At 45.6% G+C, this 16,326-nt stretch overlaps 1 protein-coding gene across 1 annotated transcript in view; it reads left to right on the top strand.

The window, feature by feature from the left end:
* The first annotated feature begins 2,971 nt into the window (after positions 1–2,971).
* LOC149339483 (neprilysin-like) overlaps positions 2,972–16,326 on the top strand; it is a 32,207-nt gene continuing 18,852 nt past the window's right edge. The window contains exons 1-2 of the mRNA XM_089550926.1: positions 2,972–3,025; positions 14,213–14,374. Of these exons, the coding sequence (XP_089407052.1) occupies positions 2,972–3,025; positions 14,213–14,374 (216 nt within the window). The remainder of the gene's footprint in view (positions 3,026–14,212; positions 14,375–16,326) is intronic.

Genomic DNA, 16,326 nt, shown 5'->3' with positions numbered 1-16,326 from the left:
CACTTATGGAGTTCCTGTGAAAGTAGAACAGGTTAGTAAGCTCTTACAAAGTCCATCGCGTTTTTATTTCAGTGTCTTGCTTATAATTTACAACGCACGTTTAAAAGTTATGTACTAGAACTTTCAAAGCGGAGTGGGACGTCTATCGTTATCTCCTGCTCGCTCCGATTGGTATTACTTGCTGCATGGAGTCCTTGAAATAGAGTATGACGTTTACTAGACGTAATTTCGTTCTTTAAGCAGTTCCGTACCCCGACTTCCAGTTTCGCCGCCTGGCTTGTCTTGCAGCTTTCTAAGCGGAGATTTTTAATGCAAAAGCATTATTGGCTCATCGGTAACAAAACTCAGCTAGGCACGCTAGCCCGGTGTCGGCGTTTACCAGCGGCAATGGTCCCAAAAATCCCAGATGGTGTTACCGTGGTGGTCTTAGTGGTAGAGGTGTAAAACTAGGCCTTGCAGTGGAAAGATATTTGTATATGTATTGATGGGCGGAAAGCATTGACGCAAACCTCCTATAGACACAATTTGATATCTTCCATGCCAAGCCTAACTTGCGGTAAATTTGTTAAGGGAAAAGCGCACCATTAAAGAAAGTTGCTCTCAGTGTGTGAAATACGAAACCACATCATCTCGGCATTTGGGCAGTGAATGAAGCGCTTTTTTGAGAAACTTGCATAGGCTGTGACGCCTATTTTCCCCCTGAGTAAGGAAAACCGTTAAAACAATATAGACAAAAAATTTTAGTTTAGTTTTCTGTCTTCAGAATGATACGCCGTATCATTCTAAAGACAGAAAAGTAAATTAAAATTTGTTGTCTGCATTGTTTTAACACGCATTAGAAAACATAGACCGCCATCACCTGTGCTCCGCCATCAAGAGGTAAATTATGATTAAGATTTTTTTTCTGTCATGCTGTTTCGTTTTCGGTTTCAACGGCCAAACGACCGTTGTGGCGTAAACGACGCGTTTAGGTCAAGTCAGGCATACGTTAGCTGCATTACGATCGTTACTTTCTTTTAATTCACATGAACTGCTATCCTGCCCAAGAGCTGGAATGACGCAAAATAAACAAGCAGTGATTATACCGCAATTTTTACTGCATGCCTCGCGGGAGCTCTCATCGTTACTGACGCCTCAGCCAACTTTTCACTTTTGGAACGGAAAGCGAAACGACGCGAGGAAGAAATTATACATTATTCAGTTAGTGTAGGTGTATACCATGTCGTTATTCGTGCATGCCATTGTCCAGCGCATCACACCAAGTAAGAAAACATCCATCTAGAAATTGATGTCTCTACTCCTTCAGTTAAGCACCCTGTATGAGATGCAAATAAACGATTTTTTTTTTCTTTTGGGTGCAAAAGACTGTGTTGTGACACTGTGGCATAGCACCACGTCGGAGATCCCATTGCTTGCTATCTTTTAAAGTTGTTTTTCTCCCACGTGTCTCGCGTGGATGTGCAGCACTAGCCTTCACTTAAAGAATGTGAAGGTAGGTCTTTCCTTAGAAGTGCGCTAAGACGACAACTGCAATAGCAGAACTGGCGAGCCGACAAATTTACATGTTGCTTATCGTGTTAATCAGCGATGAAGGTGCCTTATACAGGGCGTGTGACTTAAGGCTTTACGCAATTTTTTTAAAATACGCTTTCTGAGTTAGAAGAGCGCTTTTTTTTCAACATAGCATTGTCAGCGATTAAGTATATCATAATATAACTAAAATGTGCTAACTAGCAGCCTGGTTAATTACTACTGTGTAATGAACTTATTAACTATTAGCGTTAGGCTCCTTAATTGCTGAGAGGTGTGTAGCCCACCGCAAGCAAAATCCTTACCAGTTTTTAGGATTTCCAAAACTTGGTTACCCTGGACGCTGTGGCCCAACAAATTTCAGCTACATCGCGCCAAAATGCATGCACTTTCGATATGCTTGCAGGAAAAGCAACCTCTCCAGTGCACGGAATTTGTCGAAAAAGCCAAAATTTGCTGGGCCACAGCGCCGAGGGTAACCGAGTTTTCGAAATTCTAAAAAGTGATGCGAACATTACTTACGGTGGGCTACACGCTTCTCAATATTTAAGGAGGCTAAGAGTAATAGTTCAAAAGTTAACTATTCAATATTAGTTAAGCAACCTGCTACTCAGCACGTCTTAGCTGTGTTCTGATGTACTTCACCGCTGACAATACTATGCCAAAAAAAGCGCTCTTTCAACTCAAAAAGCCCATTTTAAAAAACTATGTCAAGTCCTAGGTGAAACACCCTGTATATGAGACGTAGAACACCATTTCCCGGCCATCGGTCTTGGGGAAAAATATCTCTCACTGCCGGTGAAGGAAGAGGAGTGTGACAGAGTTTCTTGTCTGCACCACTTATCGGCATGCCTGCTTAGTTGTGCTGGTATTCAAAATAATAATCATCATCATCAGCCTGACTGCGCTCGCTGCAGGACACAAAATTATTCCACTTCACAAATGGCAGGTTTCTTGATGAGAACGTCCTTCTAACGGTGCGCTTATATCAGTGCTGAAAAACGTTTATAAATGAAGCTAACCACACTCATTCGCTTTTAATGCATGCATGCGCAACTTGACGATGCTTTATTTGCATAACTATTTGTGGTTTCAGACCAAAAAATAAACTCTTATTTTTTCAAGTTATCCGTATTTCCTTTTTCTGTGTTCCGTGGGCTTAACCTGTCTTATGCTCTGAAATTTGACGCTGCATTCTGCACGAAAAGATTTTGTTTTTGATTGGTTAAGGTTTAGACAATCTTGCGCAGCCCAACTCAGAGAATATGAGCGGCATCGTGTTTGTCAGTATTAGACAATCACGGATTGTTTTGCTTGTCATGAAACATAGATTGTGGAGATCGCAATGAAGAAGATGAAGAAGAAGAACTTGGCTCTTGAGGAAGGCGGCCGTCTTCGTCTCGAATCTCTCTGGGGAAAATAAAGCCCTTCAAGTCCGTCGATGGCTCAGGGACCCGGTTCTCCTTCACCGCTATCAGCGGAGGGGTCCCCCAAGGTGAGCCTCGAACTTGTCCATCCTTACGCTGTTCCATAAACAATATCGCTCGTCTTTACAGTGAATTCTCGTTAAAGCCAGTACATTCGGTTGCTCCGGTTAGCTATCTTCGAAATGCATGTCTACCACGATCACAGGGATTTGTCAGCCATAGAGGACTCCCTCTTCCAGATAACAAGACAGCGAGCAAGCTAACTAGAATTTCTTAAGGACGAGTATACTGCGCTGGTCTATTCCATAGGCGCACTCGAGCAGATGACGCCTGAATGGGCGATCACTTGACAAGATATTTCATCTAACACGTCTCACAATGGAACCTAAAGGTAACAGGGAAACTGGTAAACGATATGCGAGCTTGTATTCGTTGATTGCAACAAAACAGGAAAGGCGATAGACTTGAAGCTAGAGGTTTAAACGATGTTTTCGGCCCCGAAGAACCTCGTAATAAAATATAAAAGGTAACGCATTCCCAGGGGAAACAAATATTGATGTGTCCTGTTTTATTCTTCCATTAAAAACAGAAAGAATTCAATAAAGAACAACAATTTGAACTGTCTCCAGCGGCCTAAAACGCGGCGCTGGTGCATTTCGCCAAAAATCCGATATAAAGAACGACTTCATTTGCGCTCCTCTTTTCCGTGGCTGTGGACGTCACGTGACAATAACCAGCCAGTGAGACCACACTGCCGACATCTTGTTTCTCTGGATAATTTTGCTGGCTGCCGCCACTACATCCACTTTCAATTCCTAAAATAGTAATTCCTAAAATCGTAAAATAGTTCAATTCTAAGCTTGATTCAAGTAAAGCACAGATACAGCGCCTTTTTGTGCAGAGTTGCTGGGACAGGTCGGGGCGGAGGGGTCACAGACTCGCTCTACTTCAAACCACTAATCGATTAATTTTAACTTTTACATGTGTGGTAAGTGCGAGTGCTGATAAATGTGAACGCTTCAGAGTCACCAGGAAGTGAAAGCCAATGGGTACTGATGAATGTCAGTCCAAATTGTGAATTTGTGCCTTATTTAATGTAAATTATGCCTATAGGCCAAATCAAAATAAGGACACCTTGGCCGTCTATCCTACGCAGTAGTTTATGAGGAACTATTTCATCCACTCTGTGTATACATAAACCAGATGGTTAAACGTCGACAGCTAGTCATTACTACAGCACATTTTTTGGACTAGCTGACAGTCTAGGAGCAGCATGATGAGTTGTGCCACCTCAGAAAACGCCACTGGAATTTGGTTAACTGCGTCACTAGATTAATAGAACCGAAATAACGCAGTTCCAGGAACTCCACTTAGAAGAGAAGGGCGGCGCATGACCGTAACATTACGCGCCCTAATTGCCTGCCATGTCTACGGAGAAGTGACCTCAAGACAGCGGTTGCGGCAGCTATTTAAATCGTCCCTTTTCGGACAGAAACTTTACCAGTTAGTAAGGGCGGTCAAATTAATCACATTGAGCTCGCACCTCTGAAACCCGTTGGTGAAACCAGGCGTTGAAGAAACAATGCCTGAGGGGAGAATATCAATCAGTCTTTCTCTCATATGGACTGCTCTTATTCACTGCACTGTTCTTCCTTTTCTGTCTCTGAATTCTGCGCAGACCGCAAGCCCGGAGCCTTCATCTGAAGACGAAGGGGCGGTTTCTCCGGTACGTAGACGGCTTCAGGGCTTGGTGTGGAAGACTGAACACGATCAGTTACTCCTTATAATTCAACGGGGGAAGTTTTCTGGACAGGAAAAATAGGAATAACCGTGCCTTGACGTTTTGCAAGTTCTCTAAACAGAGAGCATCGTTCCGCAGAGGTCAAGCTCACACAACAACCACACTACGTAAGCAGCGGGCAGAATGAAGCGGGCTTCTTGGAAAACCACTTGATTTAAGAAGCATTAAAGATATTTAGTATAGAGGGATACAAGCTACCACGCTCAGCTTCCGCGCGCCGCCAGTGCGCACACGCTGATTGGTCCCGATGCGGCAGGCGTGCGTGCAGCTGACCGGCACCTGGCGCCGTCTGGCGCCCTCGGGACGAACTGCGCAAGCGCAGTGACTCCCCGAGGAAGCTGTCTGCGGCAGCAGTCGCACTGCTCTAAATATCTCTTGTTATCTTGCTTAAGGGAGACGCAAAAGCACTGGTTCGCTTTCGACGTAAACCTAGTAGTGGTGAGTGTGTGGCTTTCGGAGGTATACAGCCGGGAGGAAACGTGATGTATGCCACGCGACCATAAGTCAGCCTGCCCCATGCCTCCATGTTGTGCACATGCACTAGCGAACAAAAACGTGAGGCTTTGGGTGACATCTACTGGATTATTCAATGAAATTGATAAGCCTGTTTTAGTGTGCCAGCACTTCTAGTGGCCATTCCCCGCATTTCGGCGTTCTCTGTCTGTCTGCCTGTTTCAAAGGGGGGGCGCACGGTAGTGCAACAGCAGACGATGCGCCCCAAGGGCAGGTAAAATATGAAATAGATGGGGTAAACAATGAACGAATAACACAATATCCATACACCGCAGAGGCATCAATGATCCAAGGGAAGAAAAAAAAAAGTACGTCCCCTTTTCTTTATTCACTAAAAGGAACGGCTGGAAGAAAAAGAGCGATAACAAATAGCTGGGGACGAGGCATCGTTTGGCACTCGCCCTTGAATGAGAACGCAAGTGAAAAGAAATGTTCGGCGGGAGCGTTATCACAGCTGGGCCACGGATAGCAGTGGATGAGAAGATTGGCTTTTTGCAAGAAGAGCGCGATTGGGTTGTGATTTTAATTTTGTCCACATTTCAGGGCACGTATGTTTTTAATATCCTGCAGAGACGGCCAAACGGCGCGATCTACACACTGTTCTTGCTTATTTGAAATGTCCGAGAACAGCATGATGTCTTTTAACGATTGCGTTGTAATTTATTTCGTCTTCACTCTTCTTTGGTTTCACTCAAGCAACTTCAAGTGGCTATAGCGCCGTGTCACATTAAAGACACCTAACCATGAATAGAGAAGGCTAACAGAGGATATTCGAATGCAGGCTGGGACTAGCGCTGACGTTGGTGCCGGCCCGTCCCCGGGTGCCATACCTGAAGCACAAACGAAGGACCTTCTGGAAATCAATCTGCTCACCATGGCTTGGATATGGGGTCTGCTGCCAGGAGCCCTAACAGGCGGAGTGGTCACCTACTACCTATGGGCGGCGGTAATAGCCACCTTATTTTAAAAAATCTTACTTTGTTAGATAAGTATGGTGCATTATTTGAAGGTCACCGACAATGTATGCAAAAAACTCTTTCAGCAGTCTCGCTGCACTAGATTAGTCTAAGTTAGAGCTCGATTCAGTACAGCCGCACATGTTTAATGCAGTGGCTACGATAAAAAAAAAAAGTCTTAAATTCCGCGTGATAGGAGCAAAAAAAAAACCCTCGCTAAGTGGCTTCCGCAGCAGACGCAAAATACTGCGTACGGCGCAAAATATCCCGGATTTAAGCAAAAAAACAGATATCGCTCTAACGAACTGTAGACCTTCATCGCCAGTCCTCATTTATGGAGTCTCCAGGCACTGCAAAACAGCAGCCATTCTCCGATTACAGGTTTGCACCAATGGGTGTACACTTGAAAAGACAGCCTTGAAGCGCTGGTCTCGATGCCGGTGCATGCTGGCACACACAGGCGCCATTTCATCTGCCCTGGAAGATAACGGCAGTCGCTGCGGTGCTCAGTCATCGAGTGGTCACACGGCTCGCACGCATAGTGGCAACCATCGAAAACACAGGCACCATCACGTTGAAATAATTTGCGATCACCCTGGCAGTAGTTCACGTCCATTGGCACTTTTCGCACAGCCTTACTCGAACCGCAATTATCGCACACTCCCAAACTTACTCCAGTACACTCTTGCAAGTTTCGAGTTACTCCACTGACGGCGCGAAGCCTTGCGGCAGCACATCCCCACTTACAAAAAAAAAAACGGAAGCCCCAATGGTACGCATGGTCTATTCACTTGGACACGGCTCTGTACATGACAATGAATACGTTGGTGCGATGGCCCTAGTTCTCACCGGCCGCACCTTGGTAGACGAGCTGTCCAACCCAGACTGCGCACACAGCGACCATCACCTACACCTTCGCGGACATTGTACACACTTGCATGACGAAGCAAGAACCACGTAGGACGGCTTCTTTCTGCTGAGGTCGGGCGTGAGACTTGTCGATGGGGATCACACTGTCCTGCGCTGCCTGGCTCGTTCCGGACTTGAGGATTTCACTCCCGGTTGCACCTGTTAAAGTCTTACTCTCTCGAGCATCTCCTGTAATCAGGCCCATCAGGGAACTATAAATTCGAATTCGATTACACCTATCCCAAGCCCGCACTTGTGTAGTTTCCGACCATTCTCTCTTCCGGGCTTCTTGTTTTCTACCTAGGGCGCCCACGTGTATCGCCTGGAGCTCCATGTTCTACGTTGCACCAACGCACCAGCGCGGGTACCCAGAGCCGCGTGCTCGCAGACAATTTAACAGAGCACTTGAAACGCGTGTTCCACGATCTGGGCATCCCCAAAGAGAGAGAAAAAGAGGAAGCAACAGAAACAAAGCAAGCAGGCAAAAATAGCAAACGGTGTAATATAACTAAGCTCGAAATATCATGCGGCAGCACTAGTTAGGGTGGGCACTTATGGTTCTTGTGGAAGGCATTTGACCTAAAGGCATTTGTCGTATAGGCTTTCAACCAAAGGGCCTTTACCCGGAATGTATTTATCATGAAGGCCTTTACCGCAAGGCCTTTACCGCAAAGGGCTTTGGGTAAAGACCTGGGTACACCGGCAGGTCCCGGAAGGCATTTACTATGAAGACCTTCGCTCTAAAGGCCCTTGTGTAAAGACCTCGGTAAAAGCCTAAAGGCATCACCCTGATGAAGGCCGGCCGGGTGTACGTACCTGGTATGTGGGCCGCCTGCCACAAAGCAGGCTTCAGGGACATGTGTACAGCCTTTGCCAAAAGTAACCAAGCTGTATGGTTTCCTTCTCACTCGTATAGTGAAACCCTAACGGCTTCCCTAAAAATCTAAATGTTCTTGCAAGGTGCGGGCAAAGGTTTTCCTTACTAATACAGAGATTTAGAGCTTGAGGGATGGCATAATAGCTTCAATATAAAACTGAGAAGCAAACCGCTTAGCCTGGTTACTTTTGGCAAAGACTACGTATGCCCGTAATCCGAAATCGCGCCCAGTGGTGATGGTCGACTTATACCCCTGTCAAGCGCGCAAAATAAAGTGCACTTACGAAGAGTGTCACTTGCTGAAAGTGCACTCTAGCACAGCTAAACGTCGTAACATACGAGTAAATGCATTTGACAAAGTGCGCACTCATGTCGGAGTGCGTTCACAGAACGCACTTTGAGCGCTAAGTGCGTAGCCTCGCCAGCAGCGACTTCAAAGACACATACGTATAGTGCATAAAAAGTACTTACAACTTTATTTTACATGCTATAATACTGTTTTTAGAAAAAATTCGTTCGTTGTAGCTACAGGCAAAGCAGCAAAACAAAGGTACGAGATCCGATGCAACAACGCTGCCCGCTACCATCTTGTTTGTTCCCACAATTCTGGATAGTCTTGGCTGGTCTTGGCTTTTCTTCTATTTCTATTTTTTTTCCTTCGTTGAAAACGGTCGAACCTTGTTTTATTTGTGCTATCACGTTAAGCAATCAATTATTATGACACCTTTTTCTTTTCCATCGACCTCTTCATAAATTCCGTTCATTTTCTGACGCCATTTTTTTTTACTACGAGTGCACTTTGCTTTCCCGTTTAGCACCGCGTAGCCCAAAGTGTCACTCGGGATGCCGAAGCGCACTCCCCGTAAGTGCACTTAACTTGCGCGCTTGACAGGGGTATTACTCTAGCATCGCTGCTGTGATAGTGTGCTGAGGCCTGGCCACTTCCTCCTCCTGCTGCAACGGTTTACGATTTCTTTTTTCTAGCTTACTCCACCACGCTCATGCTCCAAGATAACACCCCCCCCAGTTCGCCCGGACTAATGTTATGGTATTTGCTTCCGCTTCCTCGAGGCTCCCACAGCTTCACACTCGCTTCTCTGCGAGCGCCTTCGCGTCTACATGCATTTCTGGAAGGCACAGTACCGTTTTGATCTAGCTCTCTTTGCGACTATGCGGAGACCCCGTAGCGAAGCGAGCCGTTTACATGGAGTCGACGTGAGAAAAGCCGGTCCACTCTGTCGGAGCTACGTAAACGCTGCTTATGACAAAAACGAAAGTCCGCCGCTGAAAGAAAGTGAGGGGGGTAGGGGGCGGAGCTGATACCCATATGGAATTTTGACGCTTATGCCAAATGGCAGGTGTGACATGGTATTCGAGACGGCAAACTGGTAGCACGAAAAACATGCTATCTCATACTTAGGGCGTAGCTGCCCTGAAAGTTATACATTGGCTGCCAAGTACCGCATATTCTTAGATACTGGCTGTTTAGGAGAGAAAGTTATATCGCGAAATTCGACACTCAGTACATATCAGTGCAAGTGCAGTCAACGAATTATACTCCGCGACAAATTATTTCTGGCATTCAAGTTGAATGTACTTAGCCAAAACGCGGCATATCCTCCTAGAGAATGGAATATATATCTTCACTTGCAGTCATTAGTTTTCTCTTAAAATATTACGTACTGTAAATACTCGCTACCTTAATGGACACCGAAGCTGTCTTAAAATCTGCTGACCTCTAGGGTTCCGAAGTAGACTCATTATTGATCATGTCTGTGGAGTTACTTTTTCGATTATGGCTAAGACACCGGCGCAATCACCGGCGCGAGCACAAGGGAGAAGAACAGCGGGGAGGCAAAGCCTCGTCCATGACGGCTCATGTGAAGTCACGTTGAGGACCCGGAGATCCTGCGAGGCACTCTAGCGATCTTTCATCGTGCGTTGTTCCTGGTCTTGCGTGCATTGTTCCTCTTGTTTGATTTGCTACCTCGCGATGGGATGGACAGGCAGCTTCGGCGCTTGGCTCTACTTAAGTGTCTCCTTTCCTAAAGGAAAAGGGGGGGGGGGGGGGTACACGCAGCAGAATTGTGTGCTAAACATCGCGTAATTCATCAGCGGCACGCGCTGATGATTCTTCCAAGTGCATACGGGCGGCTGTTGTGCCGGAGGTCATGCCGGACATGAGAGGTGCTTTCCCGCAAAGCACGTGCCTGACATGTTAACGGAGCCCCCGCGGAAGATTTATTAATGCGATAGCATTAGAGTTGTCCTAACAAAACCCCGCCAATATTACAGACGAAATACGCTGATTGGTTGATCGGGGTCACTTGACTTTGTGACGTCATCACAACCTGCCCTGATTGGTCTAGAGCGGTCACTTGACATTGTGACGTCCTCACAACCTGAACCACCGGGTTTCGAGCAACATAGTTTCGAGACAGGAACCTAGATAGAGAATCAAAGTTGAAAATCAGAAAAAAAAAATTGTGATGTGCTCGAATTTCGGCCCCGTGACTGCATAGTGGATACCTGCTACTGCAGCTAACAGTCCCAATATGGCGGTTGATGAACAGACGATTGCAAAGAAACTTACGGAAACACACGAGAAGTTGCAACAGAAGCTGCGACAAGTGTGAAATTAAATGTTATCGCATTTCACTCTTAAGGTGACTTAATCGTCCCCATAGTTTTTTAGGGGGTCAAGCCTGTGTCGTCATAACAGGTGCAGCCAGATCTCCGTGGACGCGCTGAGTGAGGTTCGTTTTCTTGGCGGAATGACACAGTTACGAACGTTGCACACCTGTACTCTTCTATTCATTGGTAAGAAGAGATGTCTGCGAGCACAGTTTTATTCGCTAATCTGTTGTTAGGTATTTGTACAGAAAGACCTCATCCAACAGGAAAACGGCGCAAAAGACGTGGACAAAAGAGACAAACACGACAGGACCAGCGCCACTCTGGTCCTGGTCCTGTCGTGTTTGTCTCTTTTGTCCACGTCTTTTGCGCCTTTTTTTCTGTTGAATCATGAACCAACTAGCCCAAACTAGAGTTCTTCTTGAGTACCTCATCCAATTCGTAGGATACGAAGTCGCAGTATTTAAGGGCCTTCATTATCGCTCTATCGAACTGTTACATCCAACCGTTACGCTGCTCTCTTCGTCCTAATTTTCGCTCAACAAGACTAGGTAAATACAAATATTCGCTGCAACAAGCCGTTAAAAGTGCAGTGCCCGCTTAAAACGGATGTGCCGCCATAGCTTACTTCTCGCGTGTCTATATATAACCTCTTGTCATAAAGCGCTTTACAACGGATTCATAAAAACAGCTAGCTCAGAAGTCGGCACTTTTTAGGTATACTAATATGAAACCAAGCGCAAGTTTTGCAATCATCATCAACAGCCGTAATTCGTATCATATGGACAAACGCTTCTAGAAATGGCTTCCAATTACGCCAGCGTTCAGTCGGTCTCAGCCACCTAGTCGACGAATATACAGGGTGTTTCACCTAAGACTTTCTGCAATTTTTAAAAATAAGCTATTTGAATTAGATGCGCGCTTTTTCTGGCATAGCAATGTCAGTGGTGTAGTACATCATAATGCAGCTAAGACGTGCTAACTATAGCAGGCTTGTTAACCAATATTTAATAGTTAACTTTTAAACTATTACCGTTGAGCTCCTTAATTATTGAGAGGCATGTAGCCCACCGTAAGTGATGTCCATATCCGTTTTTATAATTTCGAGAACGCGATTATCCTCGGCGCTGTGGCCCAACAAATTTTGGCTATTTCGACGAGTTACGTGCACTGGAGAGGTTGCTTTGCCTGCAAGCTTCTCAAACCGCATGTATTTTGCCGCGATGTAGGCGAAATTTGTTGGGCCACAGCGCCGAGGATAATCGTGTTCTCGAAATTCTAAAAACGAATATGGACATCACTTACGGTGGGCTACATGCCTCTCAATAATTAAGGAGCCCAACGGTAATAGTTTAAAAGTTAACTATTAAATATTGGATAACAAGCCTGCTAGTTAGCACGTCTTAGCTACATTATGATGTACTACACCACTGACAATGCTATGCCAGAAAAAGCGCGCATTTAATTCAAATAGCTTATTTTTAAAAATTGCAGAAAGTCTTAGGTGAAACACCCTGTATACTAATTCATCTGCCTGTCTGATTATTTGCCACCTTCGACGACATTTTACGCTCTCGTTCTGGAACAATGAAACAGGGCCAGAATTTATGCGGAACTCAAGTGAATAAACCTCACGTTACCTGTTCTCCCCACTAGAGTCCTGGCGATGCCTGTTCCGCGAGATAGATTTTTATAGTAACAGCACCCCATGTTTGCTTACGAGTACTTGATCATTTCTACAGGGTTTGTAACGCTACACTCTGAACCCAAATACGTCTATATGAGAGTAAAAAGGAAAGTAAGCTGTCCTCTACCCCCCTCCCTTCTATAAAAGTTAGTGTGCCAGAGGGCAACTTTGCTCCCTTTTTACTCGTTTCTGTCTAGAGTGTACGCAATCTTTTATTTTTTTCCTGTTCTCTAAGCTGCGCAATTTTCAGTTTCCTATCTCAATGAAAGCTTAAGCGTATTTTTTTTTTAGAATTCAAATGCACGTAAATTATAAGTAAAAATGCAAGGTTTTTTATGGTAGCATATAAATGAATGACGTAATCGCCGTCTAAATTCGCGAAAATCTTTATGCTTCTCCTCACCGCATCAATGAGGAGCGGAGGAGTTGCATGATGCATCTTGTTTGGGAGATTCCAGATTTTTGTCGCTGTCGTCCACGTCCCGCCTTGCGCCACCTGACGGCGCCAAACAATTTTTCGTGTGCTTTACATTAAGTGGGGCTTGGTTTTCCTCCTACAAGACCACATTTCTGAGTTATAAATCCACCGTCATTGTAAAATATGTCATCATCGAGCCGCCTATTCAGCGCTGTGCACTGCGGACAAGACTGAAATATGTCGGGGCTTTATTCGGCGATTACGACATCATTTCAAATGCTAACGTTTAAAGGATTATGGATTGTGGGGTTTAACGTCCCGAAGCGACTCAGGCTATGAGGGAAGCCCTAGTGGAGGGCTGCGGATCAGTTTAGACCACTTGGGGTTGTTTAACGTGGGCTGACATATCGCACAGCACAGGGCCGTTCTTGAATTTCGCCTCCATCGAAATACGGCTGTCGCGGCCAGGATCGAACCCGTGACCTTTGGATCAGCGGCCAAACGCCAAAGACACAGAGTGACCACGGCAGCTCCGCTTGAAAAAAAAGATTTAACAAAAGTTACTTGCAAATTCCGCAATAAAAATCCCTTCCTAATTCTCAAAACTTTTTCACTTCTACCTGAAACGCTCAAATATTAACCTCAGCAGTGACTACTGACAGTGTACACGCATCAGTTTTACGCGTATGGCTGCAGCCTCCAACACATCGGTAGAAATAAGATAACCGTAAATTTATCTCTGCGTCAGGCAAGGAACAAACGCGAGTTACTGATATGCTGCTGAAATCAAGAATAAATGGACATTGGCAGGCCATGAATGCAAATAAAAGATAGCTGGTGGTCCCTTATGGCTACGGAATAGATTCCCTCAATAGACAGAGTCCCTGTCTATAGTTCCTGTCTATTCCCTGAATATGGAATACGTCTGTTCCCTGAATACATAGAGTTTCTGCCTATTGTAGTAGAATGGAAAGTTGGGCGAATTGGAATACGTTCATTTTGGATGGAAAAACAGTGCGAAAGGGACGGAAGACAAAGATGAAGGAAACTGCACGGACGAGCTATGACTCACAACTATTTTTTATTCAGAAAAAAACAGACGTTTGTAGTTAAAAAAGTCACATGACCTGACGTCACCAGCGCACATGCCCAGAGTACAACACGTGTGGTTTCTTTCATCTTTGTCTTCCGTCCCTTTCGCGCTGTTTTTTCATTTTTTCATCCAAAATGAATTCCTGCCTATTCCCGGAATAGGGAATAGATTCCATGCGTAGCAGGTGCAGGCAGAAAGTCATGTGGGCGGATGGAATTAGGAAGTTTGCGATTGCATGAAAGCCGAGCTTGGCGCAGGGCAGAGAGTCTGTGTGAGGCGCCCTTGCTGCTGATGATGATGATAATGAATCTACATGGAGCAGCGCCACGGAGTAATATTTGTTTGCAAACAATCGCGTCAATTGCAGATCGCAGATGCTGGCGTTGTGAAAGAGTGCACCTCCAGCGACTGTCGTGCGGCGGGAGAGCTGCTCAAGACGACGCTAGACCAGAGCGTCACGCCGTGCGACGACTTCTACAGCTACGTGTGCCCTAGCTTCAGCGCTCCTAAATCCGGTGTCCTTTGGGCTGTAAGTGTTATGTATATATAATTTTCTTCATCAAGGAAGGTTTCCAAATGTAAGTTTATCAATATAAAGACAGAAGGTGCACGAAGAGAATGTGTTCCCGTCCTTCAAACGCCCCTGAAAGCGAGGGCAAGGATCGTTTACCAGAACGCACAGTATCTCTCACCGAGGTGCGGGCTAACTCAAATAATCACTTAACACGGGGTACATGCGAAATGATAAAAGCACATGAAACTGAAACATTGCCAGGGACGGTTAAGCTCCGCCTTAGGAATATGAGGCGAACCGTTAATAAATTGATGCGCACATATGCGGAATTGGCCATTCTCAGCTTTACATTCATGCGTTCCTGGGAGAAAAGTATACAACGGTACCGGTACTCACCTATGGGGCAGAAACGTGGCGGATAACATAAGGGTTCAGCTTAAATTAAGGACAAGGCAGCGTGCTATCCAAAGAAAAATTGTAGGTGTAACGTTAAGAGGAAGAGGGCAGAGTGGGTCAGAGATCAAACACGAGTTAATGACATCCTAGCCGAAATCAAAAGGAAGAAATTGGCTTGGGCAGGCCATGTAATGCGAAGGCAATATAGCCGCAATATAGCCACGGAGTGGATTTCAAGAGAAGGCAAGTGTAGCAAGGGAAGGCCCAAAGTTAGGTGGGCAGATGAGATTAAGAAGTTTGAGGGGATATGGTGGCCGCAGCTGGCGAAGCGGTGGTCTGAGCATCGGTGGTCTGAGCATCGGTGGTCTGAGCATCCGCCTCGCATTCGGAACGAGCGGGGTTCGATCCCCAGTGCCGTCAGGTGTCCATCGGTGATGCAGTGGGTACAAGCTTTCGCAAGGCCTGACGCTTGGCTTATTTGCGTTGGAATGTTTGAAAAATGGGTCGTTGACCCCTTGTGTAAGGAAAAAAATATCTTGTGCCATGGCGCTATTTCGTCAGAGCTGCCCGTGCGGCGTAAAAATTCAGTCATCTGAGGTCACGACAGCTGTATGCATAAGATATGTTTATCCCTCTCCCCACCCGTAATGTAAAAACAATGAAGATAAAATGTATAAAAATAAAAATGGGATAAGGGTGTCGTAGTCATAAGGGTTCCGTTAGTTTTTTGGCTGTATACACATCAGAAAACTAATGCGCAGCGCGTGCGATCTACGCGTCTACTAGAAGTCAGAAACGTGTGATAAAACGGCTCAAAAGGGCGCGCGCATAGCATTGTTTCTGAAGGGAGGCATATTCTTGAAAAGTGCACTTGAATGTAGCAAGGGCATGCGAATATTCGTATATTTCGAATACGAATCGCATGTTTTTTTATTCTGTTCATATTCGATTCTAGAAATAGACATCGAACTTTATCGATGTCCATTTCATGAATGTCCATGGACTGGACGTTTCATGGACATCTATAAATTTTATTCAGGAATGAACATCCATCGAAACTTTATCGAATATTCTGCAGCGACCGCATACCGCCGAAATTCATAAATCGGTCCATGGCAAAACCACGGAGCTGGGCAAATTATCTGAAAACAAATTTTAAAGTGTCATGAAAACAGTACAAAGGCGCCCTCTTCGCTTTCTACTTCGTCGTTTGTCGCGTGGACCGGTGATATTTGAACGCTGCCGAGCTTGGACCTTATGCGAAAATCCGCAAGTGGGCTTTCCTACGTATCACTTTTGTTGACAGCAAAATGCCCGACCACTGCTCAGTTGTTGAACCTTTTATAACATGTTTCATACTTCACGCCCACACCCTTGGCAGCCATCCTTACGCCTTACAACTTTCCTAGCGGGAGCTCCGCCACCTCATTTTGGGCGAAAGTATTATGCGGCAAAGCCCACTTGCGGAATGTGGCATGGGGCTCCCTAAACGCGGCCGAGTCGATGTGGCAACGGCAGGGCAAGCGATCGCTTGAAAATCAAACCTATGGCACGGTGCATTCTTGCCCGCG

The sequence above is a fragment of the Amblyomma mixtum genome, chromosome 6 (assembly GCF_055824585.1).
Source record: "Amblyomma mixtum isolate Tamu chromosome 6, ASM5582458v1, whole genome shotgun sequence".
NCBI classification, from domain to species: Eukaryota; Metazoa; Arthropoda; class Arachnida; order Ixodida; family Ixodidae; genus Amblyomma; species Amblyomma mixtum.
Note: the sequence above shows the minus strand (reverse complement) of the source record. Positions and strands in the feature narration are given on the sequence as shown.